General features: G+C 50.5%; 1 protein-coding gene across 1 annotated transcript; it reads left to right on the plus strand.

Moving 5' to 3' along the window:
• The first annotated feature begins 3195 nt into the window (after window positions 1-3195).
• On the plus strand, window positions 3196-25347 carry syt9a (synaptotagmin IXa). Its single transcript, XM_062471119.1, has 7 exons — window positions 3196-3913; window positions 10042-10552; window positions 11179-11734; window positions 17565-17685; window positions 22039-22210; window positions 22507-22636; window positions 25200-25347. Exons 1-7 carry the CDS (start codon window positions 3766-3768, stop codon window positions 25266-25268), a joined length of 1707 nt encoding a protein of 568 aa, XP_062327103.1. The 5' UTR covers window positions 3196-3765; the 3' UTR covers window positions 25269-25347.
• Window positions 25348-26984: the final 1637 nt, after the last annotated feature.

Consider the following 26984-nt stretch of genomic DNA (forward strand, 5'->3'; position numbering starts at 1 on the left):
GAGAGAGAGAGAGAGAGAGAGAGAGAGAGAGAGAGAGAGAGAGAGAGAGAGAGAGAGAGAGAGAGAGAGAGAGAGAGAGAGAGAGAGAGAGAGAGAGAGAGAGAGAGAGAGAGAGAGAGAGAGAGGGAGAAAGGGAGAAAGGGAGAAAGGGAGAAAGGGAGAGAGAGAAAGGGAGAGAAAGAGAGATACGATCCATGAAAGGATATCAACCACTCACTACAGAAGGTCACCGTCCGAAACAAAATCAATTAGAATTTGTTTAGAGATGAGCCAAAGGAGACTGGAGATTGGATTTGCTTTCTAATAATAAAAACAAATTAGGGGAGTAAACACTTCCTGGTTGAGCTGCGAAACAGATTGTTCTTTACATGATATCTCAATGTGCATTACTTACAGAAGAGCAAACCATGGCAAGGGTTGTGTAGTCGTCAGAGATGGGAAGTAAAGAAGTGAAAATACTTCGTTACTCTACTTAAGTCGATTTTTCTGGTATCAGTACTTCACTATTTATTTTTCTTCAACTTTATACTTTCACTCCTTACATTTTAGACACAAATATCTGTATTTTCTACTTCTTACCTTTTCAAACCAGGCTCGTTACTTTAGTTTTAATCTGTATTTGGTGGCATGATCAGGATAGAGTGAGAGGCATAGGGTATGAGGGGGGAGAGAGGGAGGGAGTACTGTAAGAGACTGACAATAAAAAGAGCGAGAGAGAGAAAGTGAGATGAGGAGATAGAGACATTTGCTAAGGCTCCCTGTTGCCTGTCAGTTGCCATGGACACCAAGAAAGCTGACGTGTGTGTGTGTGGCTATGCAGAAAGTCTCACCATCAATGTGTCAACACCCCCACCGAACACACACACACATCCCCACTCCTTCACTTTCCCTGCTGTTCTGAACCAACCAGACAGTCAAACAAGCATGCGAGCTATAGTCTATTCCGGAGAAAAATAACAATATTCAAATGAAGCACTTTGAGCATAATAGCGATGGGTTCAATGTTTATTCGTCTCTGCTTGAATTAAGTACTCAAGTTGCTGGATTGGTTTTAGGGGTAGGCTATACCTCTTCGCCTCTGACTTCAGGTGTGAAGGCGCAGCTGTAGAAAGACGAGAGCCCGGTTACGGTTGCCTAGGAGCCGCTGGTGTGTTTGACAGAAGCAGAACACCTCCGGGATAATTGTTCTCAGTAGAACATGCTGAAACAGAAACGGGTCCCAATCACCTATCTTCTATTATCCTCATTCCTTCTGTATTTATGCCACTCTCTACCTCAGTTTCTTTAGCTATAAACCTCCCCTTCCTTCTCCGTCGGTCGTGCGCATAGGGTTAACAGGATTTTTAAAAGGTTAACATAGAGGCATAGGTAGAAGGCTGCTTGGGGCCCCCTACCAGCGGTCGTAGTAGGTGGGCCTCCAACCAACCTCAAAAAGAAAAAGAAAACAAGAAAAAGCCCCTTATCATCATGGATGCTTCAAAATCATGGTAAATGTTATCAATATTGCTAAGAAAAACGTTGAAGTAGTAGTTAAAATGTCCAGTTCATGGTTATCTGTCCCTACACCCCCTACTTTCACAATGAAATGGACTAGTCTGTAACGGAGCGCGGCGGGAAAGACACACACAGTGACTGGAGGACTGTGTATACACAGTCAACAGAGTATACAAACAGAGACGAAGCAAGACGAGACTAAACGCTAAAATGAAACCCAAGCGAAGAAGTTACCCAAGCGGCTCAAATAAAATAAAAGACACCGATAAGTAGGCTATTTGGCAACGCTGCCAAAGATGACAAACTTTTTTACGGCTACTGTTGGGGGAAACCGCCTAGTTCTGCTAGTAATAGCCCTAGCCCTAGCTGTTCTAATCCTGCTGCCACCGATCAAAGCACTGTAGGCTTGCTGACTGATGACCCGGCTCTCTGACCAACACGATCCGATCGTTCGCAAAGGTCCCATACAAGTTAGTGTAGAATTCCCCCAAAATCAAGGGGGGAATAATTGCAGCATCAGGTAGGAAGGAAAAAAGTCCATTTCAAGCTTGCTGCGCACAATGCAGTACTAGGATATAGAAACTCCTCTTGCTTAACCCACTATACAACAGTTCAGGGACACAAGTTTGATATCAGCTTTGGCAGGGACATCACTAGTTAATTCTAGCGCGCACATTTTTTCGCATTAATTTGAGCGCTTCACGTAATATCGTTTTTATGTTTTAGTCAAAATAAGATGATTGGTAGGCCTATCATTTAGAAACCATCTTTAGTTTTGTCATGTTTTCTTAGCCTACCTCAATTCTGACTTGTGTGCAGAGTCAGACACCTGGACTGTGTAGGCCTACGTGCTGCAGTGGCTATTTGGAAAGCTCAGAAGAGCGCGCTGACATGGAATTCTGCATGCATCGGTTTGGGTTTTCGGTTAAACACTTTTACAAGCGTTGATTGGGATACTGCGTTTTATTTTTTCCGGGATTATCAATCAAAATTAATGCACTGACTAATAAAGTAAATTGTTAACACTCAAACTTTAGATTTTACTGGGGCACAGCAGATTTATACTGGGGCACATGCCCCAGTACAAAGGGTCTAACGGTGAAGGAAAGACTGCTGAATAGTTTCTCCTGTCTACATCTGGATAACTGAGGGTTTAGTTGATCTGGTTCAGTGGTGAACCGCTCAATATTTGTACTTGGTATGTGGCCTGTTTTCACAAGTAATGAGATTAAGGTGGGGTTTTTTCTTGTAAAAAAGGAATGAATGAATACAAATTTACTTTGAAATGAGAAGAAGGCTTAGGCTACCTTAGTCATTAATGCATGATGCATGACACAAGGATAAACCAGGGTTAGCCTACTGTGTACACACACGCCGTACAAACACACACACACACGCAAACACACACATAAACTACAAAAGCACACAACACCATGCCTGTACACCCAGAAATGAGTTGACCAAACCGACCATATCATTACCGAGTACAAATGACTAAATCTAATGTTAACTATCAGACTACAATGTGTGTGATTGAGAGAAAGAGAGAGACTTAGTGCTTTTGTTCATTTGATCAAATGATCAATAAAAACCGTTAATTAGTCCGCATTAACAGCCATCGGGGCGTCAATCTTGACGTGAGTTTGGATGTCAGCCCGGTTTCTCTCGGTGCTGTGGCGTGGAGAGAGCGCAGGGAGAACACGCAGACGCCGGTTATAAGTGTAAGGCTCTGAACCGGGGAGCGTCAGGGATCCCGGTGCGCACGCTTCGGTTAGATGCCAGAGGCGTTGAGCAACGACAGTCCCGTTCGTTCAATCTATGAAACGGCGCATGTGCCTTTCAGCACCGACACACAGCGGACAGCGCTCAGAGGTGCAGAAGCACTGCACGGCCGTGGATTCAACCGGTGTCACGAATTGACTTTTGATCGGTTGTGTTACTCTCAAAGGAAAATAACAGCTGATTGGATATCCGTTTGGAGCAAAACACCTTATCTGTTTCACTGGAATGAACAGAAATATTACGATTGTTTCTGCGGGAGACAGTTAGATACCGACACCGCGGTGATTCTATCATCTTCCGCTAATGCCTGTGGTTTTGGCCGGCGGACAATCTAAATCTCAGGTGGTTGGAGGGCTGTTGAGCTCCGGGGGATTGTCGGTTCTGACGGAGCGGAGTTGTGTTCTCCTGCGGGGAATAGTGATTCTTGGGCGGGTGGAGTGGTGAGGAGGTGCCGTTGAGCCCCTTCATTCAGGAGGATGCTGGTGGGAAATGCCTGGCGACAGAGACGACGAGATTTGTCAAAAGGCGCTAGAACTTCTCTCAGATCTCTGCTCTAAAGGGGAAGTGCAGAATGATAACTGCTTGGATTTCATTTACTACTTCCGAGACCTCGCCAGACCACGGTACACGGACTCAGGTAAGGTGTAAAAGTAGGCGATTTCGAGTCAGAAAATACGATGTCATGCGGTGTTGGCAGTGCATGTGCAGCGCGCTACCGCTCGAAACCAGAGCAAATGCATGAACGTAAAATCAATCAGCACATTGGCTTGCAGCGATCTAACTTGTTGCACTTCACCTGCATTCAACGATAATGCGTGTAGAAGACCTCTTGATGTAACATTTGCATTCAACATAAATTGCCTGATAAAGAATGTCCGAATAATAATATAGCCTGCCAAGATAATATGTTGCCTGCATGGTGTTGAGGATCATAATTAGCCACATAAGCAATTTGATACAATCTTCCCAGTGGCCAGAGCAATAAATAATGCATTGAGTCTGAACGAGTTAGAAAAGTATTACGATATTAGATTGTCTTCTTCTACAACCGGTAAACCGTGGTGCATTGGTCAAAATTGTAATTATTCTCGCCTATACTGCTGGGATTTGAGAATCGTATAGAGCAGCACGGGGTCTTAAATCTCGACAATGAAGATTATGCTTTCATACATGATCCCACTTTCACTCAAAACTGCCTTTAAAGTTAGTACCGCAATGTTCTGTATTATCAACATTATTATTATGTTTACATAACTCCGAAGACGCTAGCGTTCCTGACCAATTTCCCCACGAGTGTGCTCACTTGCGTGTAATATCAGCGCGAGAGGGTAGGAAGAGCGCATCATTCGATTAGCCTATGCAGACAGGACGCTGACGGTACATCATCTACGAACCACGCGTTGTGTGTGCTCGCGCTTTTGTGTACGCGCTTGGGCGCGTACGCGATAAAGCAGTGTGATTTTTTTTCAACGTCCAACCTATCAAGGCACTGCTGCAATCCATAAAAGCCATATAAGCTTATCCATTGGTGGTTTGTCATCAGACTTGGATCATGAAAATGTACATCATCATGTCACCCATACGTTGAAGCTCTCTCTCTCTCACGTACCTACCTACCTACCTACCTACCTACCTACCTACCTGTTGGTTAAATTAAATATCAACTGACACTATAAGGGACATCTCGTACATAATGCTGTTATCATTAAAACCTCAAACGTGGTTACAAGCCAGAATTTCCAAATGATGGCTGATGACCTGTGGTGACCTCAACATCATCTCCCTATCAGCTGGCATCACTCTGTCCATCCAGGACCAGCTGGCATCACTCTGTCCATCCAGGACCAGCTGGCATCACTCTGTCCATCCAGGACCAGCTGGCATCACTCTGTCCATCCAGGACCAGGGATTTATTATATACATTTTTTATTGATTGTTTTTAACCAAGGAGGTTATCAATCAACTCAGGGATCTCTGAATGTTTCACTCTCTGGGTGGATATGTTTCGGGAAATGTTTATGCTTTATTGGACAGTTTGTAAGTGAAGTGTGACAGGAAATGGAGAGAGGGAGAGGGGGGGGAGACATGCAGGGAAGGTGGCCAGGCCTGATAGGAACCTGGCCACTGTGGGAAGGCCTGCATGGCGCTTGCACTTCTCCGGTGATCTCCCATGGTGCCCCCCCCCCCTTCCCTCTTTGCTTCTTTTTTGGGAGAGAGAGGGAGGGAGGTGATGGGGGAGAGGGAGAGGGGGGAGGGAGAGAGAGGGAGGGAGGTGATGGGGGAGAGGGAGAGGGGGGAGGGAGAGAGAGGGAGGGAGGTGATGGGGGAGAGGGGGGAGGGAGGTGATGGGGGAGAGGGAGAGGGGGGAGGGAGAGAGAGGGAGGGAGGTGATGGGGGAGAGGGAGGTGATGGGGGAGAGGGAGAGGGGGGAGGGAGAGAGAGAGGGAGGTCATGTGACAGTCACCTCAATAACACGAGCTAACTGGATGAGCGGAGAAACACACTTAAAGATGAGCCCGGTCCTGGAGACAGGGAGCTCTGTATGAAGGGAGGAGAGGCAGAGGAGAGGCAGGGGAAAGGCAGGGGAGAGGCAGGGGAGAGGCAGGGGAGAGGCAGGTTATACCGCAAAAGCAGGAATTAATTGTGATCTTTGATGATGGCTTTGGATGGCTTTGTGGGCAGAGCTTGTTTCTAGGTACGAGGATGCCCTTTGACTGCACAGATAGTGTATCCAATGTTTAACGCGCTGAAGCCTGACGCCTCAGGGGAAATTAAGCAACTCTGTATGAATTCTGACCCTGACCAATCAGTGGCTGGCTGAAGGAGAATTGTGTCTTTGCACTCAGGCTGTTACTGTCCTCTCAAAGGAAGGATCTCGGGAGTGACTTAGATCTCATTAAATTAAGTTAAATAATATGTCCTCAGAGACTTAGTGACGTCGTTACGTCAGTCTGGTCTCGTTAGGCCCTCTGATGAGGTGGCAAACCAGTCAAACACTCTTCTAACCAAGGAGGCTAGTGGTGGCTGCGTTCCTTTAGACTGGCAAAGTCTTCAAACATGCTGTGAACGGTCCGTTTGCCTTCCTAATGGTAGCTTCACCTACAGTGTTGTCAGGGGAGGCAGTTCTTAAAGGCTGGTTCTGGTGGGTCTACAGTGTTGTCAGGGGAGGCAGTTCTTAAAGGCTGGTTCTGGTGGGTCTACAGTGTTGTCAGGTGAGGCAGTTCCCGAGGCTGGGTCTGGTGGGTCTATAGGACACGGAGATAAACTGTATTGCTGCATCAGCAGTCAACTCACCTGATGTTTTTGATCCATAATCCATCTCTCTCTCTCTCTCTCTCTCTCTCTCTCTCTCTCTCTCTCTCTCTCTCTCTCTCTCTCTCTCTCTCTCTCTCTCCTCTCTCTCTCTCTCTCTCTCTCTCTCTCTCTCTCCCTCTCTCCCTCTCTCTCTCTCTCTCTCTCTCTCTCTCTCTCTCTCTCTCTCTCTCTCTCTCTCTCTCTCTCTCTCTCTCTCTCTCTCTCCCTATCTCGCTCAATCCATTGAAGGTGCTCGGGGCTCTTTGAGTCTTTCCGTGAGTCTATAGATTTCTGTCCCAGAGTGGCAGCGTGGCAGCTTGCCAAGAACACCACAGTCCTCAGGATCAATGCCCTCTGACCTCAAAGATACCCCCCCCACCTCCCCCACCCCTCTGATGTTCTACAAAAACACTTCGATAGAAAACACTCCCGGCGCTCAGAGATCTAAACCCACAGTGGTATCAACGCCGTTCACCTCGGGTCAAGGACGAGTTGGTCCAATCACGGCACTCATCTGTTCCATGATCCCTCCCAACGCGACGTGACTCAATCAGCTGTGCCTACAAGGACTTCAACACCTAATACAAGAGGAGGCCCTCACTGCCTGAACACAGTAAACACACAACTTACTCAACTTATTAAACAGCCTCGCTTTCTCTATAGATCTTCTCAATGGTTATCCCTCAGTAAAATGCAAATACCAGATCGAACATGCCACAGTACGTCTGCTGAAAACTTACAACAGTTATTGTGGGCGTTTGTACTGTAATGATTTTCATTACAGTACAAACGCAGCACCGTATTGAACACTCCCCTGTAGAGAAGCAGACAGTGCTGTGCTGAACGCTCTCCTGTAGAGAAGCAGACAGGGTTGTGCTGAACGCTCTCCTGTAGAGAAGCAGACAGGGTTGTGCTGAACGCTCCCCTGTAGAGAAGCAGACAGGGCTGTGCTGAACACTCCCCTGTAGAGAAGCAGACAGGGTTGTGCTGAACACTCCCCTGTAGAGAAGCAGACAGGGCTGTGCTGAACACTCCCCTGTAGAGAAGCAGACAGGGCTGTGCTGAACGCTCCCCTGTAGAGAAGCAGACAGGGTTGTGCTGAACACTCCCCTGTAGAAGCAGACAGGGCTGTGCTGAACGCTCTCCTGTAGAGAAGCAGACGGGGCTGTGCTGAACACTCCCCTGTAGAAGCAGACAGGGCTGTGCTGAACGCTCCCCTGTAGAGAAGCAGACAGGGCTGTTCTGAACACTCCCCTGTAGAGAAGCAGACAGAGATTTCATTAAGATGAGGCTCATTTAAAACGCCTATCACCCGTTATCAGATCTTGGTTGGGAACAGATACGTTTGTGAGCAGTGATATCCATCCGGTTAGTCATTTAGCTTCCTTCTTGATATACAGTAACTGCTGCTTTGTCAAGCCTCTCCTTCTGGTTTAACCTGACAAAACCGTGACATAATTTCCTGCGTCGGTGCAAACCCAGGAGTTTCCCGTGGACATCAACGTAGGAGAGAGACTGCGTGTGGAAGAGTCTGGAAAAACAGTGCGTGTCAGATGTACCCTGGTTAATCCCAGCACTCTCTCAGTCAGCGCTCCCAAAGAGAGAGCCAAGTTGTCTTGTACGTGAGGAAATCACGGACAATCATGGCCATCCACTGCCTGCTGTCCAATCAGGGTAGATTGTGGAAAATATGAAAGCTCAAAGACCCCTGGACTGATGGTTGGAAAGTATAGTTTGGAGTTATACAGACTCAGTCGCTGGCCAGACATCCAACTCACTCTTCTGGAATGGCTAACAAGCTCCATCTAGGAGTGTGAGGGGTTAGAGCCAGGAGACCATGAAAACGACACAAATCCATCTCTTGGAAGAGTTTGTTTGGGATGCCCTTTCGAAGTATTCCCAAAGAGAATTCTCATCATGACTTCCTGTGTCTGCCTGTTATGGAGGCGAGAGCCGAGATGAATCGGATCGCTCTTCGTGACTCGGCTGATTCACACACCCCCCACCAGACCCCCCCCCCCCCCCCCCAGACCCCCGGCGGTGACTTGGAGACCCTGTGCAAGTCTGGATGAGAACACTGTATAATTAATGAGAGAGCATTTCAATCTCAATCTTTAACATTTCAGAAGGTTTAAGGGTTGGCGTGACACTCCTAGAACGCGATTCACATGGACACCCCTCGACACACACACACACACACACACTACACACCCCCTACACACACACACCCTACACACACACACACTCTACACACCCCCTACACACACACACCCCTTACACACACACACACCCTACACACCCCCTACACACACACACCATACACACACACTCTACACACCCACTACACACACACACCCTACACACACACACCCCACACACATACACAGCCCATTAGTTTTGAAATTTGGAACAGTTAACAGGATATGATCCTGAAAACGAAGCTTTGTGTGTGTGTGTGTGTGTGCGTGTGTGTGTAGGAGTGTGTGTGTGTAGGGGTGAGTGTGTGTATGTAGGGGTGTGTGTGTGTGTGGGGGGTGTCGTTGTGAAGCGTGTTCTGAGAGTGTCACACCAACCCTTAAACAGTCCACCACAGTTCCGGCTAACAAACAGAGCACAAATAAGATGGTAAAACACTCAGGACGTGTTTGTAGTCCCGGTGGTGGAGCCTGCAGGGGGAGAGGGAAGACCAGCCAACCTTGTTACATAAAGTGCAGTGGTGCAAAAGGGTTTGGCAAAATCAATCTTAATGCTCCGTGATAAAGGGTGTCAATTGATCTCAGACGCTGAGCTTGAAGCGTTCATAGATGAAACATCACCAGCAGATACCAGCTTTTGTCTGGCTCCACAAGAAAAACAGGCCTCATTACGGAAACAATCCCAACTTTAGCTTCTGTTGTTGTTATGTTATGTTGTTGAATATGTTTTTCAAAAGAGAACAGGTCATCAATTACAATATGTACATAAGATACCAGTTATTTTGCCCTGACAAGTAGTAGGTGACAGGTTCAGAGATTAATTGTTTTGCTTTGGAAAACAGTCTAGTTTCTTCAGCATTGAGGACAATCTTCAAATGACATGTGTGATGTACAGATTTAAAAGAGTAATGTTATTCCACAAAGCACACTTGTAATTTACAAAATAAAGACAAAAAACAGGGTTATATCCGTTGTGGTCGGAAGTGCCTTCGAAATGTTATAGATAAAAACCGCTGTGGGAACACTAACCCTAACCCTAACTCCTTCGCTGTCAATATCCTGAAGAGAACACTGAACATGTGGTCGTGTGAGATAACCGTTGATGTTACAATGTGGAATAACTGGGATGATTACCGGACAAGATACATCTCATGCTTCCTCCTTCCTTTCCCCCTATCCTCCAGAGAGGCATCTGCATGGTGAGTGAAACTACAACCTAAAACTACAACCTAACCACACAGTCCCTTCCTGTCCCCCCCCCCCCTGTGGTCTGTAGATGTGTCGGTGAGCCTGCTGTCTCTGGTGGTGACGGCGTGCGGTCTGGCCTTGTTCGGTGTCTCTCTCTTCGTGTCCTGGAAGCTGTGCTGGATCCCATGGAGGGAGCGAGGCCTGTCCCCGGGGACCAAGGATGTGCACAGTCACCTGGGCCCCGCCCTGGGCCCCCTGGCCCCCCTCCAGCCCCTGATCCCCTCTCGGGAGCCCGTCTACACGGCGGTGGACCCGCCCCCCCACGTCCGCCGTGAGTCGACCCGCTGCTCCGTGGTCCGGGAGCCCACGCCCACGCCGGTGGCGTCGGCCGCGTCGGTGGAGGTCCCGCCCTCTCCCGTGTCCCCGCCCCCCGTTGCCATGGCGACCCCCGAGGTGGCGATGAAGATCAGCTACACCTCCCCGGACATCCCGCTGGACGCGCAGGGCAAAGGTCGCGAGAACGGTGTGCACACCAACCCCCGCATGCAGAGGCAGACCACCGAGCCGTCCGCCACTGTACGCTCCATGTCCGAGATCGGGTCTGTATCCACTTCCTGTGTCAACTTCCTGTTGTTGCGTGCTTATTCCTCAGAAGTTCGACTTGGCTGTGTTATTGTGTGACTTTATTCATTTACTTTGTGTCACCTTGGTCACCTCACCGACCAGATATCCTCTGATCAATAACGGCCATAATCCCAAATCCTGTGATTCAGCCAGCCTTGAAATCATCTCGTTCTCATGATGTGGATGTGAGCCGTGCATGAAGGGGGAGGGGTAACCCCTCGTGGTGTTAGAGCTCTGTGCAGCGCTGCTCTGAGAGCCTGGTTCTCCAGCAGAGATCCTCTCTGCGAGCCCCGGGCCAGGAGAGAGGCTGAGATCCTCTCTGCGAGCCCCGGGCCAGGAGAGGGGCTGAGCCCAGCATGGCTGTTCCCCCAACACCTTCAGTCCTCTGAGCCTCTGTCTTAGTTTTCTTTGTTTTAGCGGAAGTTTATCAGTCAAAAGCAAAATCGATTCAGCGCTCTTGGTCTGCTGTGGGCACCCACTCCCCCCCCCCCTCTCACCAAGCTGTCGTTTGGCAAAGTTATTCTCTGCTGCGGTGATTCAGCGTTGTGTTTGTGTGTGTGTGTGTGTGTGTGTAATGTCTGTTTGTGTCTGTGTCTCCCAGTCAAGGCTCCATGAGGAGACAGATGAACCTGTCGAACCCAGACTTCAACGTGGCCCAGTTCCAGCGGCAGGACTCCCTGACGGGGATGGGTCTGGGCCTGGGCAGGCTCAAACCAGAACTGTACAAGCAGCGCTCCCTGGAGGGGGAGGAGGGCGGCCGGAGGGGCGGGGGATGCGGGCGCCTCCACTTCATCCTCAAGTTCGACTGCGACCTGGAGCAGCTGATCGTCAAGATCCACAAGGCGCAGGACCTCCCTGCCAAGGACTTTTCCGGAACGTCCGACCCGTACGTGAAGATCTACCTGCTGCCGGACAGGCAGACCAAACACCAGACCAAGGTACACCGCAAGACGCTGAACCCGGTGTTCGACGAGGTGTTCCTGTTCCCCGTGGCGTACAGCGAGCTGCCCACACGCAAGCTGCACTTCAGCGTCTACGACTTTGACCGTTTCTCCCGCCACGACATCATCGGCCAAGTGGTGGTGGACAACTTCCTGGATCTGGTGGACTTCCCCCGTGAGACCAAGCTGTGCCGTGACATCCAATACGTCACCTCGGTGAGTCACACCCTCCCTCCCCCTCTTTCCCTCCTTCCCGCCCGCCCGCCCTCCCTCCCTCCCTCCCTCCGTCACCACCACCTCATGGTGCTACCACACCGCTCCTCCTATCAGCCATCTGCTTGACTGGCGGTGCGTTAAGAAACGTAGTCTGTCCCCACAAACAGGCATAAATTAAAATGTATAACGAGAGCAGATGCAAGGCACGCCAGTGGGGAAATGCGAACCGTGAATAAGAAATGACAGAGGTGTTACATAGGGCCTTTGTGTGTTCTCGAGATAGCTCGCATCGAGCTTCCAGCAAATCCTTTTCACGTACGACGGAGCAGAGTGTTTCAGTTCTGTTGGAAAACCGGAGGGAAAAAGCAGAGCCAATTAAGAGTCTTTACAGGGATGGGAAATGGAAGGACTGTTCACTGAGCTGTCAGCCCTGGATGAATGGGGAGGGGGAAGAGTGATGCTGGGGCCTCGTGAGGAGAGAGCTCTGTGATGACTCTGTTCCTTCTTCCTGTAGTCCTCTGTAACCCTCAGGGACCCGGAGGTTTCCAGTCAGATGGTAAAGGATGGGATCAATGTTGCGGCAGCACAACTAATGAGGCGCTCGGCTGGGCTGCTAAGAACGTTCTGGAAGAAGTCTTAGAGCAGGGCCATCACTATATCTGAGGTTCGAAGTCCCTGGTTTGAAAACCTCTGCTGTTTTTTTTTTATGTATTGCCCTAATTTAAGTGTTGAAATGTCCCAGAGTCTTGTTTTAGGCCTGTGGTTAGATCTCTCTAGACATGCTCACAGGTCCTGTTAGTTGATTGCTAAACACGTCAGGCGTCATCACGACCCGCCTGTCTGTCCGGACGCGAGCCCAGACCGAGAGAGTGGAGGCCGAGCCTGACACGAACCCGACCCACGTCCTGGTTCTACATCCTAGTTCTACGGTCTCCTAGCGCGAGGTCTCACATCCTGTATGACGTAGACCTGTGTGACGTACACCTGTGTGACGTACACCTGTGTGACGTACACCTGCGTGCAGCCCTCTAATGACCAACCAGGCAGCAGCCCTCTAATGACCAACCAGGAAGTAGCCCTCTAATGACCAACCAGGAAGCAGCCCTCTAATGACCAACCAGGAAGCAGCCCTCTAATGACCAACCAGGAAGCAGCCCTCTAATGACCAACCAGGAAGCAGCCCTCTAATGACCAACCAGGAAGCAGCCCTCTAATGAGGCGTTGACACAGCGGCTCCAAATCCCTCCTCTGTATGTGTGTGTTCTCTTGTGTGACAAGAGAGGTGAAGGACAGGGTGGTATCTGGGGTGATATCTGGGGTACGGCCCTGTCAACCCCCTCCAGGGTCAAACCTCTCTGTGTTGAAACACAGCCGTCATGGGCACGCTAATGATGGTCAGGAATGAAACCTCATCATGGTGCGACATGAGGAACCCACGCCTCAGCGTGGATAGAAACTAGACTATAATCACTGTAGGCCCTCCCGCTCTCTCTCATTATTCTACCACATTTCTATCCCCTCACTCAATTGCCTTTTATCTCTCTTTCCCCTCTCTCAACCCCCACCTCTCTCTCTCTCTCTCTCTCTCTCTCTCTCTCTCTCTCTCTCTCTCTCTCTCTCTCTCTCTCTCTCTCTCTCTCTCTCTCTCTCTCTCGTTCACAGTGTCATAACACCATCTTTCCTGAACACTGCTCTGGTCAGTCCCTCTGGTCGATAGTTCCCACACCGTGTTCCTTCTCAGACACAAAAGATGCAGATATTTATGAGGTAGTCTCCAGCGATCGTTTCTATTGGCCAACGCCCCATCTCCATAGGGAGTCACCAAGGCTGTGATGTGGCATTGATCCGGCAGGATTTTTCCAGTGGATATGGAGCTGGCATTTATCAGACTCTCCATTCGCCATTGATTACAGAAGACAATTCATTTCAGCGCTGGGAGGTCAGTAATGCTAGATCAATGAGGCGAGGAAACAGACCAATTCCCCCCCCCCCCTCACACACACACACACATGCAGCACCTTTACGTGTACAGCATCCCAGGACACAGTGCAGGAGGTCTGAAAGGCCGTGGGTCTTGTCCGATGGAAGGAGAGGGCGAAATATCTATATCTCAGGGCTGACTGGAGGGAGAACACGTGCCACAGAGGCGGCCGCAGAGGCGGCCGCAGAAGCGATCATTTTCCACCATTTTCAGCAAATATTCGGAAACAACAAGGCCAAAGTACTTTACTGTGAATGTAAAGTGTGTTCCTTTTGTGAGGCGAAACACATCTGTGTGTGAAGTTTAATGCATGCATACTGACAGCAGGCGTGAGCCCGGTCTGAATGTTTGATTGCCAGCGTTCGTCTTCCTCAGCTGAAGGTTTCGGCTCGCTGCTCCTAAAATAGAAGAGCGATCTTAAAACACAGCTCCAGACACCCCTGGTAAAGCTGTGATATCTAAACGTATGCCTTGGTCTATTTTGGGTTTGTCGAACTAGGAATTCTCGCAAGCAGACTGCAGATAAAGTATGTGTTGACGTCACCATGATGTTCGCCGTGTCATAAAGGAGCAGAAGTTCTAAAGAAAAAAATGTTGTCCTTATTTTATTGATAGGATAGTTGGAGAGAGAGTTAGAAGACATGTAGGAAACGCCCTGAGCTGGATTTGAACCCGGGCCCCTGCATTAACCTTGATGCTCTGCTCTTTCCCAGTGAGCTACTGGAACATGTTGGAGGTTTTTGGGGGGTGAATGTGAACGTTCAGTAAGTGGCCTCCATCACTTTCAGCTATGTGTCTCAGGCCTCTGTACTGCAGCCAATCACTGCCAGGGATCCTAGCGCAGGCCAATCACACGCCAGGGATCCTAGCGCAGGCCAATCACACGCCAGGGATCCTAGCGCAGGTCGTGTACAGAAACGATGCTTGGTCAGTCTTATTGACCCTCTCCAGTCTCCATTCCTCAGATATAATCAAACTTTATTAGTATAGCCTCTTTTTTTTACAATGTCACAGAGGGCTTCACATACGCCCACAGAACTGCACCTAAACCTTCAAGGAAGATGAGGAAAAACTCCCAGGAACACTCAGAGAGAAGGTTTATTAGAAACCTTGTGAGGCGCCATTCAGTCTAGATCCCCTCCTCCAGAGAGGCAGAGAGGCAGAGAGGCAGAGAGGAGCAGACCAGAGGCAGAGAGGCAGAGAGGAGCAGACCAGGGGCAGAGAGGCAGAGAGGAGCAGACCAGAGGCAGAGAGGCAGAGAGGGGCAGACCAGAGGCAGAGAGGCAGAGAGGAGCAGACCAGAGGCAGAGAGGCAGAGAGGAGCAGACCAGAGGCAGAGAGGCAGAGAGGAGCAGACCAGAGGCAGAGAGGAGCAGACCAGAGGCAGAGAGGGGCAGACCAGAGGCAGAGAGGCAGAGAGGAGCAAACCAGAGGCTGGACACAGTCATGCATCAATAGTAGAGATGAAAAACAAAACAGTGCAAATGGATGTGCCCCAGTGCGGAAATCTCCCCACACGCTCACAGTTGACATATTGATGTCCTCCATGCCTCCCATACTGAGAACGTCTACCAATTTATGGGGGACTCAGTCAAAAGGATCGAAGTGGGCCATTGTTGATGTGGGCCCATTTATTTTGACCCCGGACAAACATAGGTGATTTAGGCTGATGATAAATGGGGCTGCAGAAAGAGATGAACTCCTGATTGAACCTTTGTGCCACTTCCATCATATAATGTGAATAGCTTTCCAATACTGGCATTCATCTACTTTAAACACATTCACACACACACAAACACACCCACACAATCCCCCCCCCCACACACACACACACACACGCACAGACACGTATATTTCTCGACTCCAAAGCCAAGCTGCGCTGCTTTGTCCCAGAGAGGCTTGTTTGCTTACCCAAAGCAAAATTGTCCGTTTGTCATAATCAGCGCAGGGCCAGGGGCCTGCAGGGACGGAAGAGTCTAGTTGTGGGAGATCAAGGAAACCCGTGAAAGTGGTGGAACCGGTGGAACCCGCATGAGCTATTTTAAGTAGCTTCTCTTCTGCGCTGAGGAGATAGAGGAGGAACGAGGCAGAGGAGGAACGATGCAGAGCAGAAAATAACGAGACGTCTGAACACAAAGGCCTCCGAAGACAAACAACCCTCCCACATGACCTCGCTCCCCCTCCCTGGGCGAGGGAGGCTCACATGGCCTCGCTCCCCCTCCCTGGGCGAGGGAGACTCACGTCTACAGGAGCTGTAGACGTGTAGACGTGCTGTACCGTGACACAGGATGTTGGATTCTCTTGAGGGACCCTCCTCAGCCTCACCGTGGACACCTGGAACACATTTAGACAATGCTTTTAACCAGACTGACTAATACGGTTGGGGTTTGAACCCTTCTTGAACTGCAGTGAGATGCTCTAACCACTGAGCTGTACCCATCCCCCGTGAGAGGTAGTAGAGGTCGACACCCGGGCGGATGACCTCTGCTCTTTACCCAGGGAGGGTGAGGGGAGAGGGAGGGTGAGGGGAGAGGGAGGGAGGGTGAGGGGAGAGGGAGGGTGAGGGGAGAGGGAGGGTGAGGGGAGAGGGAGGGTGAGGGGAGAGGCCACATGGTAATCAGCTGCTCTCAGAGGGAGATCTGTCATGACCTTTTCATGCTGTTGCCCCTCCCCTCTCCATCTCCCCTCCCCTCTCCTCTCCTCCCCCCTCCCCCTCACCTCCCCTCTCCTCTCCTCCCCCCCCCTCCCCCTCACCTCCCCTCCCCTCCCCTCTCCTCTCCTCCCCCCTCCCCTTCACCTCCCCTCTCCTCCCCTGCCCTCCCGTCTCCTCCCCCCTCCCCCTCTCCTTGCCTCCCCTCTTCTCCCCCTCCCCCTCCCCATCCCCCCTCTCCTCCCCTCTCCTCCCCTGCCCTCCCAGTCCTACTTGCTTAAAATGCCACTTCCTGCTGGAAGAATACCACAGGGGCCCTGAGGACCCTGATGGCCCCATGTAACCAGTCTCACCCCTCTCCTGCGGCCCACGCTCCTGCACACCTCAGTGGGGCGACAATTAGAGAGAACAGGATAAATGTCACAGGAAACAGACCTTGCTTTAGTGAGACCACAGGGGCTTGTGGGTAAATAAATGATAACAGCCGTGGAAGCAGGAGTGCAGGCAGCAGATTCGTCTTTTGACAGGAAGCTCTCTCAAGAGGCAGGAACAAAACATCTTTAGTGGTTCACTGATCTTGGTTTTCTGTGAGCAGACAGCTTAAACGTTCAGCTACTTCGGTCTGAAAACGTTTCAAAGCATCACGTTCACAATGCGGTCAAACAAAACTGAAATCTTTGTCAATAGAAACCTTGCAAGGAGAATGTCTCCTATTCAGATCTGCTGGAGAACCGGAGATATCTCACCTGCTCTGAGCTGGTATTTTGAGAGCGGGTAAGAATAGAGCTGTTGCTTCTAGCAGTCTTTTCTTCCGTGAAGCCCCAGCAGCTATTCCCGGAGACGTCTCTGGGAGTTCTCTAGCCTCCGATGTTTGATTCAGGCAGAAACTGCTTTTCAGGTTTCCTTTTCATACTGTCTTACAGCCATGGCTGAGTGGTGAGGGAGTCGGGCTAGTAATCAGAAGGTTGCCAGTTCGATTCCCAGCCGTGCCAAATGACGTTGTGTCCTTGGGCAAGGCACTTCACCCTACTTGCCTCGGGGGGAATGTCCCTGTACTTACTGTAAGTCGCTCTGGATAAGAGCGTCTGCTAAATGACTAAATGTAAATGTCTTTATGTAGTTTATCTTCTGTTCTCAGCTCTCCTGTATCCTCCAAAACGTTATGCTGACTGTGTGTGTGTGTGTTGGTTTCCTACCAGGATAATGTGGACCTTGGAGATCTCATGTTCTCCCTCTGCTACCTACCCACCGCTGGCAGACTGACCATCACCATGATTAAGGCTCGCAATCTGAAAGCCATGGATATAACTGGAGCCTCTGGTACAATCCTACCTGACCCAACACCCCTACCTGACCCAACACCCCTACCTGACCCAACACCCCTACCTGACCCAACACCCCTACCTGACCCAACACCCCTACCTGACCCAACACCCCTACCTGACCCAACACCCCTACACATCCTGCACCCCTACACAACCTGCCACCCCTACACAACCTGCACCCCTACACATCCTGCCACCCCTACACATCCTGCACCCCTACACAACCTGCCATCCCTACACAACCTGCCACTACTACACAACCTGCCACTACTACACAACCTGCCATCCCTACACAACCTGCACCCCTACACAACCTGCCATCCCTACACAACCTGCCACTACTACACAACCTGCCACTACTACACAACCTGCCATCCCTACACAACCTGCACCCCTACACAACCTGCCACTACTACACATCCTGCACCCCTACACAACCTGCCATCCCTACACAACCTGCCACTACTACACAACCTGCCACTACTACACATCCTGCACCCCTACACAACCTGCCATCCCTACACAACCTGCCACTACTACACAACCTGCCATCCCTACACAACCTGCACCCCTACACAACCTGCCACTACTACACATCCTGCACCGCTACACAACCTGCCATCCCTACACAACCTGCACCCCTACACATCCTGCCACTACTACACAACCTGCCATCCCTACACAACCTGCACCACTACACAACCTGCCACTACTACACAACCTGCCACTACTACACAACCTGCCACTACTACACAACCTGCCACTACTACACATCCTGCCACAACCTGCCACTACTACACAACCTGCACCCCTACACAACCTGCCATCCCTACACAACCTGCCATCCCTACACAACCTGCCATCCCTACACAACCTGCCATCCCTACACATCCTGCACCGCTACACAACCTGCCACTACTACACATCCTGCACCACTACACAACCTGCCACTACTACACAACCTGCCACTACTACACATCCTGCCACCCCTACACAACCTGCACCACTACACAACCTGCCACCACTACACAACCTGCACCCCTACACAACCTGCACCACTACACAACCTGCCACCACTACACAACCTGCACCCCTACACAACCTGCACCACTACACAACCTGCACCCCTACACAACCTGCCACTACTACACAACCTGCCATCCCTACACAACCTGCCATCCCTACACAACCTGCCACCCCTACACAACCTGCCACTACTACACAACCTGCACCACTACACAACCTGCCACTACTACACAACCTGCCACCCCTACACATCCTGCACCGCTACACATCCTGCACCCCTACACAACCTGCCACTACTACACAACCTGCCACCCCTACACAACCTGCACCACTACACAACCTGCCACTACTACACAACCTGCCACCCCTACACATCCTGCACCGCTACACAACCTGCCACCCCTACACAACCTGCCACTACTACACAACCTGCACCACTACACAACCTGCCACTACTACACAACCTGCCATCCCTACACAACCTGCACCACTACACAACCTGCCACTACTACACAACCTGCCATCCCTACACAACCTGCACCACTACACAACCTGCCACCCCTACACATCCTGCACCCCTACACAACCTGCCATCCCTACACAACCTGCACCACTACACAACCTGCCACTACTACACAACCTGCCATCCCTACACATCCTGCACCCCTACACAACCTGCCACTACTACACAACCTGCCATCCCTACACAACCTGCACCACTACACAACCTGCCACCCCTACACATCCTGCCACTACTACACAACCTGCACCCCTACACAACCTGCCATCCCTACACAACCTGCCATCCCTACACAACCTGCCATCCCTACACAACCTGCCATCCCTACACATCCTGCACCCCTACACAAACTGCACCCCTACACAACCTGCCATCCCTACACATCCTGCACCCCTACACAACCTGCCATCCCTACACAACCTGCCACTACTACACATCCTGCACCGCTACACAACCTGCACCACTACACAACCTGCCACTACTACACAACCTGCACCCCTACACAACCTGCCACTACTACACAACCTGCCACTACTACACAACCTGCACCACTACACAACCTGCCACTACTACACAACCTGCCACTACTACACAACCTGCACCCCTACACAACCTGCCACTACTACACAACCTGCCATCCCTACACAACCTGCACCCCTACACAACCTGCACCACTACACAACCTGCCACCACTACACAACCTGCACCCCTACACAACCTGCACCACTACACAACCTGCCATCCCTACACAACCTGCCACCCCTACACAACCTGCCACTACTACACAACCTGCACCCCTACACAACCTGCCACTACTACACAACCTGCACCACTACACAACCTGCCACTACTACACAACCTGCCACCCCTACACATCCTGCACCGCTACACATCCTGCACCCCTACACAACCTGCCACTACTACACAACCTGCCACCCCTACACAACCTGCACCACTACACAACCTGCCACTACTACACAACCTGCCACCCCTACACATCCTGCACCGCTACACAACCTGCCACCCCTACACAACCTGCCACTACTACACAACCTGCACCACTACACAACCTGCCACTACTACACAACCTGCCATCCCTACACAACCTGCACCACTACACAACCTGCCACTACTACACAACCTGCCATCCCTACACAACCTGCACCACTACACAACCTGCCACCCCTACACATCCTGCACCCCTACACAACCTGCCATCCCTACACAACCTGCACCACTACACAACCTGCCACTACTACACAACCTGCCATCCCTACACATCCTGCACCCCTACACAACCTGCCACTACTACACAACCTGCCATCCCTACACAACCTGCACCACTACACAACCTGCCACCCCTACACATCCTGCACCCCTACACAACCTGCCACTACTACACAACCTGCCATCCCTACACAACCTGCACCACTACACAACCTGCCACTACTACACATCCTGCCACTACTACGCAACCTGCCACCCCTACACAACCTGCACCCCTACACAACCTGCCACTACTACACAACCTGCCATCCCTACACAACCTGCACCACTACACAACCTGCCACCCCTACACATCCTGCACCCCTACACAACCTGCCACTACTACACAACCTGCCATCCCTACACAACCTGCACCCCTACACAACCTGCCACTACTACACAACCTGCCATCCCTACACAACCTGCACCACTACACAACCTGCCACCCCTACACATCCTGCACCCCTACACAACCTGCCACTACTACACAACCTGCCATCCCTACACAACCTGCACCACTACACAACCTGCCACTACTACACATCCTGCCACTACTACACAACCTGCCACCCCTACACATCCTGCACCGCTACACAACCTGCCACCCCTACACATCCTGCCACTACTACGCAACCTGCCACCCCTACACATCCTGCCACTACTACGCAACCTGCCACCCCTACACATCCTGCACCACTACACAACCTGCACCACTACACAACCTGCCACTACTACGCAACCTGCCACCCCTACACATCCTGCAACGCTACACAACCTGCCACCCCTACACATCCTGCACCCCTACACATCCTGCACCGCTACACAACCTGCCACCCCTACACATCCTGCACCCCTACACATCCTGCACCGCTACACAACCTGCCATCCCTACACAACCTGCACCACTACACAACCTGCCACTACTACACAACCTGCCACCCCTACACATCCTGCACCGCTACACAACCTGCCACCCCTACACATCCTGCCACTACTACGCAACCTGCCACCCCTACACATCCTGCACCACTACACAACCTGCCACTACTACGCAACCTGCCATCCCTACACAACCTGCACCACTACACAACCTGCCACTACTACGCAACCTGCCACCCCTACACATCCTGCACCGCTACACAACCTGCCACCCCTACACATCCTGCACCCCTACACATCCTGCACCGCTACACAACCTGCCACCCCTACACATCCTGCACCCCTACACATCCTGCACCGCTACACAACCTGCCACCCCTACACATCCTGCACCCCTACACATCCTGCACCGCTACACAACCTGCACCCCTACACATCCTGCACCCCTACACAACCTGCACCGCTACACAACCTGCACCGCTACACATCCTGCACCGCTACACAACCTGCACCCCTACACATCCTGCACCACTACACAACCTGCAACAGAGGAGCACACTGTCATTGTTGCTACTGTCATCCACAAACTCTTTGTCTGTGTTTCTGTCTCATTCTATATTTCTTTCTCCCCTCCCTCCCTCCCTCCCTCCCTCTCAGACCCCTATGTGAAGGTCTCCCTCATGTGTGAGGGTCGCAGGCTGAAGAAGAGGAAGACATCCACCAAGAGGAACACGCTGAACCCCGTCTACAACGAAGCCATCGTGTTCGACGTCCCACCTGAGAACATCGACCAGATCAGCCTGCTCGTCGCCGTCATGGACTACGACCGGTGAGCCTCCCAGCCTCCTGCTCCCAGCCTCGTGCTCCCAGCCTCCTGCTCCCAGCCTCGTGCTGTCCACGCCACAGGCCTTCAGGGTCCAGTCAGACTGAGTTCAGACAGACTGGATCCAGAAGACTGGGTCCAGTCAGACTGGATCCAGACAGACTGGATCCAGACAGACTGGGTCCAGACAGACTGGGTCCAGTCAGACTGGGTCCAGACAGACTGGGTCCAGATTCCCCTATTTCCAACAGCTCGTTCAGAGACAAGTGTTGACGAAGGGCTTTGTGTGTCTATCTCCACAGCGTGGGTCATAATGAGGTCATAGGGGTGTGCCGTGTCGGCACCGATGCTGAAAACCTGGGTCGAGACCACTGGAGCGAAATGCTGACCTACCCCAGGAAACCAGTTGCCCACTGGCATCCTCTCATTGAGGTAGATTGTTTTTCTCTTTATTTCTCTTTTTTTCTCTCTCTCTTTCTCTCTCTCTCTCTCTCTCTCTCTCTCTCTCTCTCTCTCTCTCTCTCTCTCTCTCTCTCTCTCTGTCTATTTCTCTCTTACTGTTTCTCTTAGTATGTTACTCTGTCTTTCTCTGTCTTTCTCTCTCTTTCTCTCTCTCCTGATCTTTCTCCTGCTCTCTCTCTCTCCTGCTCTCTCTCTCTCTCTCTCTCTCTCTCTCTCTTGTTTTCTCTTTCTAGTACTCAAGCTCTTAATTTCCTTCCTGTCTCCCTCCCCTGAGAGATGTTACGCAAGTAGGCTTCATAGAACATTTATGCATATTCAAACGGTTGACTTATCCCAGCGTTCCTGTGAGGGGTTAGGGTTAGGGTTAGGCACTGGTCTCAACTTTGTTGTGAGTCTTTAGACAGACAGTGTGTCTCCTTCTGAACCTTGTTCGTCAAACGTCTCTGCTCATTCTGTCTCATGCTCCTCTGAAGAATCAATATCATCAAACGACTCAACAGGCTCAAGGACTTTTAGAACGAGATACACGAGACACCTCCTGTATCGTGGACAGAATCATGACTATCCTGTATCAGGCTACCTAGGATTTAAAATGAATTGCCCTATAATTTAGTTTCCTGAGTGAATAAATGTACAGTATGTTCATGTGCAACATTTCCTGTTATGAGAGACGAAGCTGATCCATATTTTGTGATTTTTATGAAGCTAATGCAAAACAGTACTTGATGTAGGCCACTGACAACAGAGGGTCTTGAGATGTGGGCAGACTTGAGAGTCTGAAGGAGGAAAGAGAAGAGTCTGTTAACTGTGTAACCAAACAGCAGTAATGACTTCATGTTGTGTCACGTCTTTTTGTAGAATGCAGAACAGAGAACAACTGTGCTGAACTTCAGAGAGAAACGGAAATAGAAAGAAGTGAACAGGAAAATCAAGAATACTTTTTTTAAAGTCTTCAGGGTTAGTTACAGAGTGTGGCTGTGCTTTGAAATACTCATTTGAGCCATCCGGAACTGCATGTATTATTTATCACAATGGCTCCCTCGTCATTTGAGGCAGGTTCTGCTTTCGTAAGTCCCTTCTTTTTCACAAGTTGTCCTCCTTAAAAAACACTTTCAAAACAAACATGGCTCTGCAGACTGGTTGCTTATATTCAACTCATGTTCCTCTCCCTGTAATGGCTGGCAGTTTATTTAGCTTCTAGCTGGTGAACAGAACAATTACTGTAGAAAGAGACTGTCCTTCTGACTGGAAAACAAAACTGACCTTGCTAAGATAAAGGGGAAGGAAGCCCTCTTCTCTGCTTGATAAACCAAGCATTTCCCAACCGGCGGATGAATCAGGAGGCAGCGGTGTGTCTGCCTGGTGCTTTCATGTTAGAGAGCCGGGAAACTGAGCCAATCTTTGTGTTTGCTGTGGGTTTTAGGGGGAGGGCTATGTGACAGTATTCTCTGGAGGATTCAAAGGAAGGTTGCCATGGAAATTTCCAACGCAGAAAGCTGAGCAGCGTTCAACATATTCATGCATATGCAGTTTTAATGAGACAATAATTAAAGTTAAATTAAAGTGGTCCCATGGCTCCATGATGCCAACTTCTGGGGAACTTTGTGATCAGTTAATCTTCATGAAACTTCCGTGAGGATGTAAAGAAATGTTTCCTTTAATACGGAATGTGGTTATTTAGTATTTAGTTTTACCTCTTTAACTGTCTCTCTCTTGTTCTGTCTTAATCTTTCCCTCCTCCTCTCTGCTTCTCTCTCTCTCTTTAACTCAATGTGTATCCCTCTCTCCCTTTCTTCCTCTCTCTCCTTCTCCCCCTCTCCCTCCATCTCTCCCTCCATCTCTCCCTCCATCTCTCCCCTCTCCCTCCATCCACCCCTCTCCCCCCATCTCTCCCCCCATCTCTCCCCCCATCTCTTCACCCCTCTCCCCCCATCTCTCCCCCCCTCCCATCATCTCTCCCCTCCTCTCCCCCCATCTCTTCCCCCCTCTCCCTCCATCCCCCCCTCTCCCTCCATCTCTCCCTCCATCTCTCCCCCTCTCCATCTTCCCCTCTCTTCTTCCATCTCTCCACCCCTCTCCCCCCATCTCTCCCCCCATCTCTCCCCTCACCTCTCCACCCCTCTCCCCCCATCTCTCCCCCCCTCCCATCATCTCTCCCCCCCTCTCCCCCCATCTCTTCCCCCCTCTCCCTCCATCTCTCCACCCCTCTCCCCCCATCTCTCCCCCGATCTCTCCCCCCATCTCTCCCCCCCGTCCCATCATCTCTCCCCCCCTCTCCTTCCATCTCTTCCCCCCTCTCCTTCCATCTCTCCCCCCATCTCTCCCCCCATCTCTTCCCCCCTCTCCCTCCATCTCTCCACCCCTCTCCCCCCATGTCTCCCCCGATCTCTCCCCCCATCTCTCCCCCCCGTCCCATCATCTCTCCCCCCCTCTCCTTCCATCTCTTCCCCCCTCTCCTTCCATCTCTCCCCCCATCTCTTCCCCCCTCTCCTTCCATCTCTCCCCCCCTCTCCCCCCCTCTCTCTGTCTCCAGTACCAAGGGACAGTGGGTGGAAGCCAGGGGGGGTCCTGTAACTCTCTGAAGACTCCGCTGTCGCCCTAACCCGGACCAGGCCAACCCGTGAGGGAACACCACCGCGGCGAGGAGCCAGGGGCCCCGCCCAAACCAGTCTGGGGGGGGGGGGGGGGGGGATCCGGACCGCTGAGAGGACCAGATGACCCCCGCCCAGACCGCCACGGAATGGCTACCAGACACACCCACCGACGCCCGCTCCGCGGTCTAGACCGAGCAGTCTTTGCATGGGAAAAGCTGGTTGGGTTGAGTTGCATGTTGAGTGATCACATAATCGGTTTGTTTCTTTTCGGTTCGTGAAGGAAGTCGGTCACAGAAGTGGGACGTGTTAACAGTTATGCTCTGAGCCTGAGTTTGAAGTAACCGTTTTTATTGACGTACGTAGTCTTGCTACCTGTTTGTAATGGGGTGTGTCTGTGTCACAGTGTTCTTTCAACCAGTCTAACTGCCTTCCATTTTCATTTGGAAAGGAAATGGTGCATGAGGTCCATGGTTAAGTGCGGTAACTTATTATTTTAATTTTTTTTACTTGATTCGAGCGTTTAATTTTCTGTTCCTGGAATAGAATGTGACGTTCTGTCAGTTGATCACATGACGTGCTGTGGCAATTAATTTCTAGACTTAGTACCCGTAAGTAAAACAAATGTCAAATGTTAACAATAAATATTTATTAATAAAATAAAAAGGCTTCTTTATTGATACGCCATGTGCTAAAAATGGTTAAGTGATGGTTCCTGCGAAATAAGCTTTGCCATCATGACCAGAAATAATAGACTGATAGAAAATTGATAGAATGAGGGTTTTCTTGCTGTCCGTTTGTTTTAGTATTGTGTGTGATTAGGGAGTGCTAAGGACTACTAGGATTATTAGACTAATTGTTCAGCATTAAAACTGAGCTGAGTTTCATTCCTAACATTCTCAGGAAGTGACACATAAATACAAGAAACAGATTACTAGGTTACTGTCACAGAATAAAGTGGAAAACTGTACAAATAGGTAAGTTATTCATAAACATTACAGTATGTGTGCGAGCGTGTCTGTGTGTGTATGTCTGTGCCCACATTATTATTCCTAATACTAATTATTATTAGTATTAGGAGTATTAGGAGTGTGTTTGTTTGTGTGAATCGTGATGAGGAGGTTAGTAGGGTTGGGTGTCATTTGTTTGCATCTTGTCGATTTGCCTGGTGTACAAGATTTGCATTTTACAAATCCAATCAATGAGAATGCACCCAAGTGGGTCGTCCTGACAGGTTTAAATGATTGCAGCGAGATTGACAGTGTTTACTAACGACTCTAGACCCAAGTCCTCATACGTGTCCTCTGCAAATGAACATCTGCTCCAATCAGATACACACCAGCTACCAACATGCTTCATAGGCATTCAACTAGCTTTATCAAACCATGAATTCCACGATTCCCAATCACGTCTTCAAGATCTCACTAAAGATTGAGTTTCCAGCCGTCCAGTGTTTGGGGTCACAGCCTGCATGCTGTCAAGGCGTCCCAATGTTCTGACAGTTATGGACTGTGTCAATAGATACTGTGTCTATAAATAGTGTTTCCTGTGCTTGTTTGTGGAGTCGTCCGCTTCAAAGCTGATTGGTTATTGAGCCAGTCTCTTGTCGTTTGGTTTGCTGCATGCTGGGAAGCTAAATTGGTCCTTTGACGCAGTTCATTGATTCTGGATGGCTGGCGTGCTGATCAGCGATGATTTGTAGTTGTCATTGACAGTTGCACTGTCAT

This window comes from Osmerus eperlanus, chromosome 10 (assembly GCF_963692335.1).
Source record: "Osmerus eperlanus chromosome 10, fOsmEpe2.1, whole genome shotgun sequence".
Lineage (NCBI taxonomy): Eukaryota > Metazoa > Chordata > Actinopteri > Osmeriformes > Osmeridae > Osmerus > Osmerus eperlanus.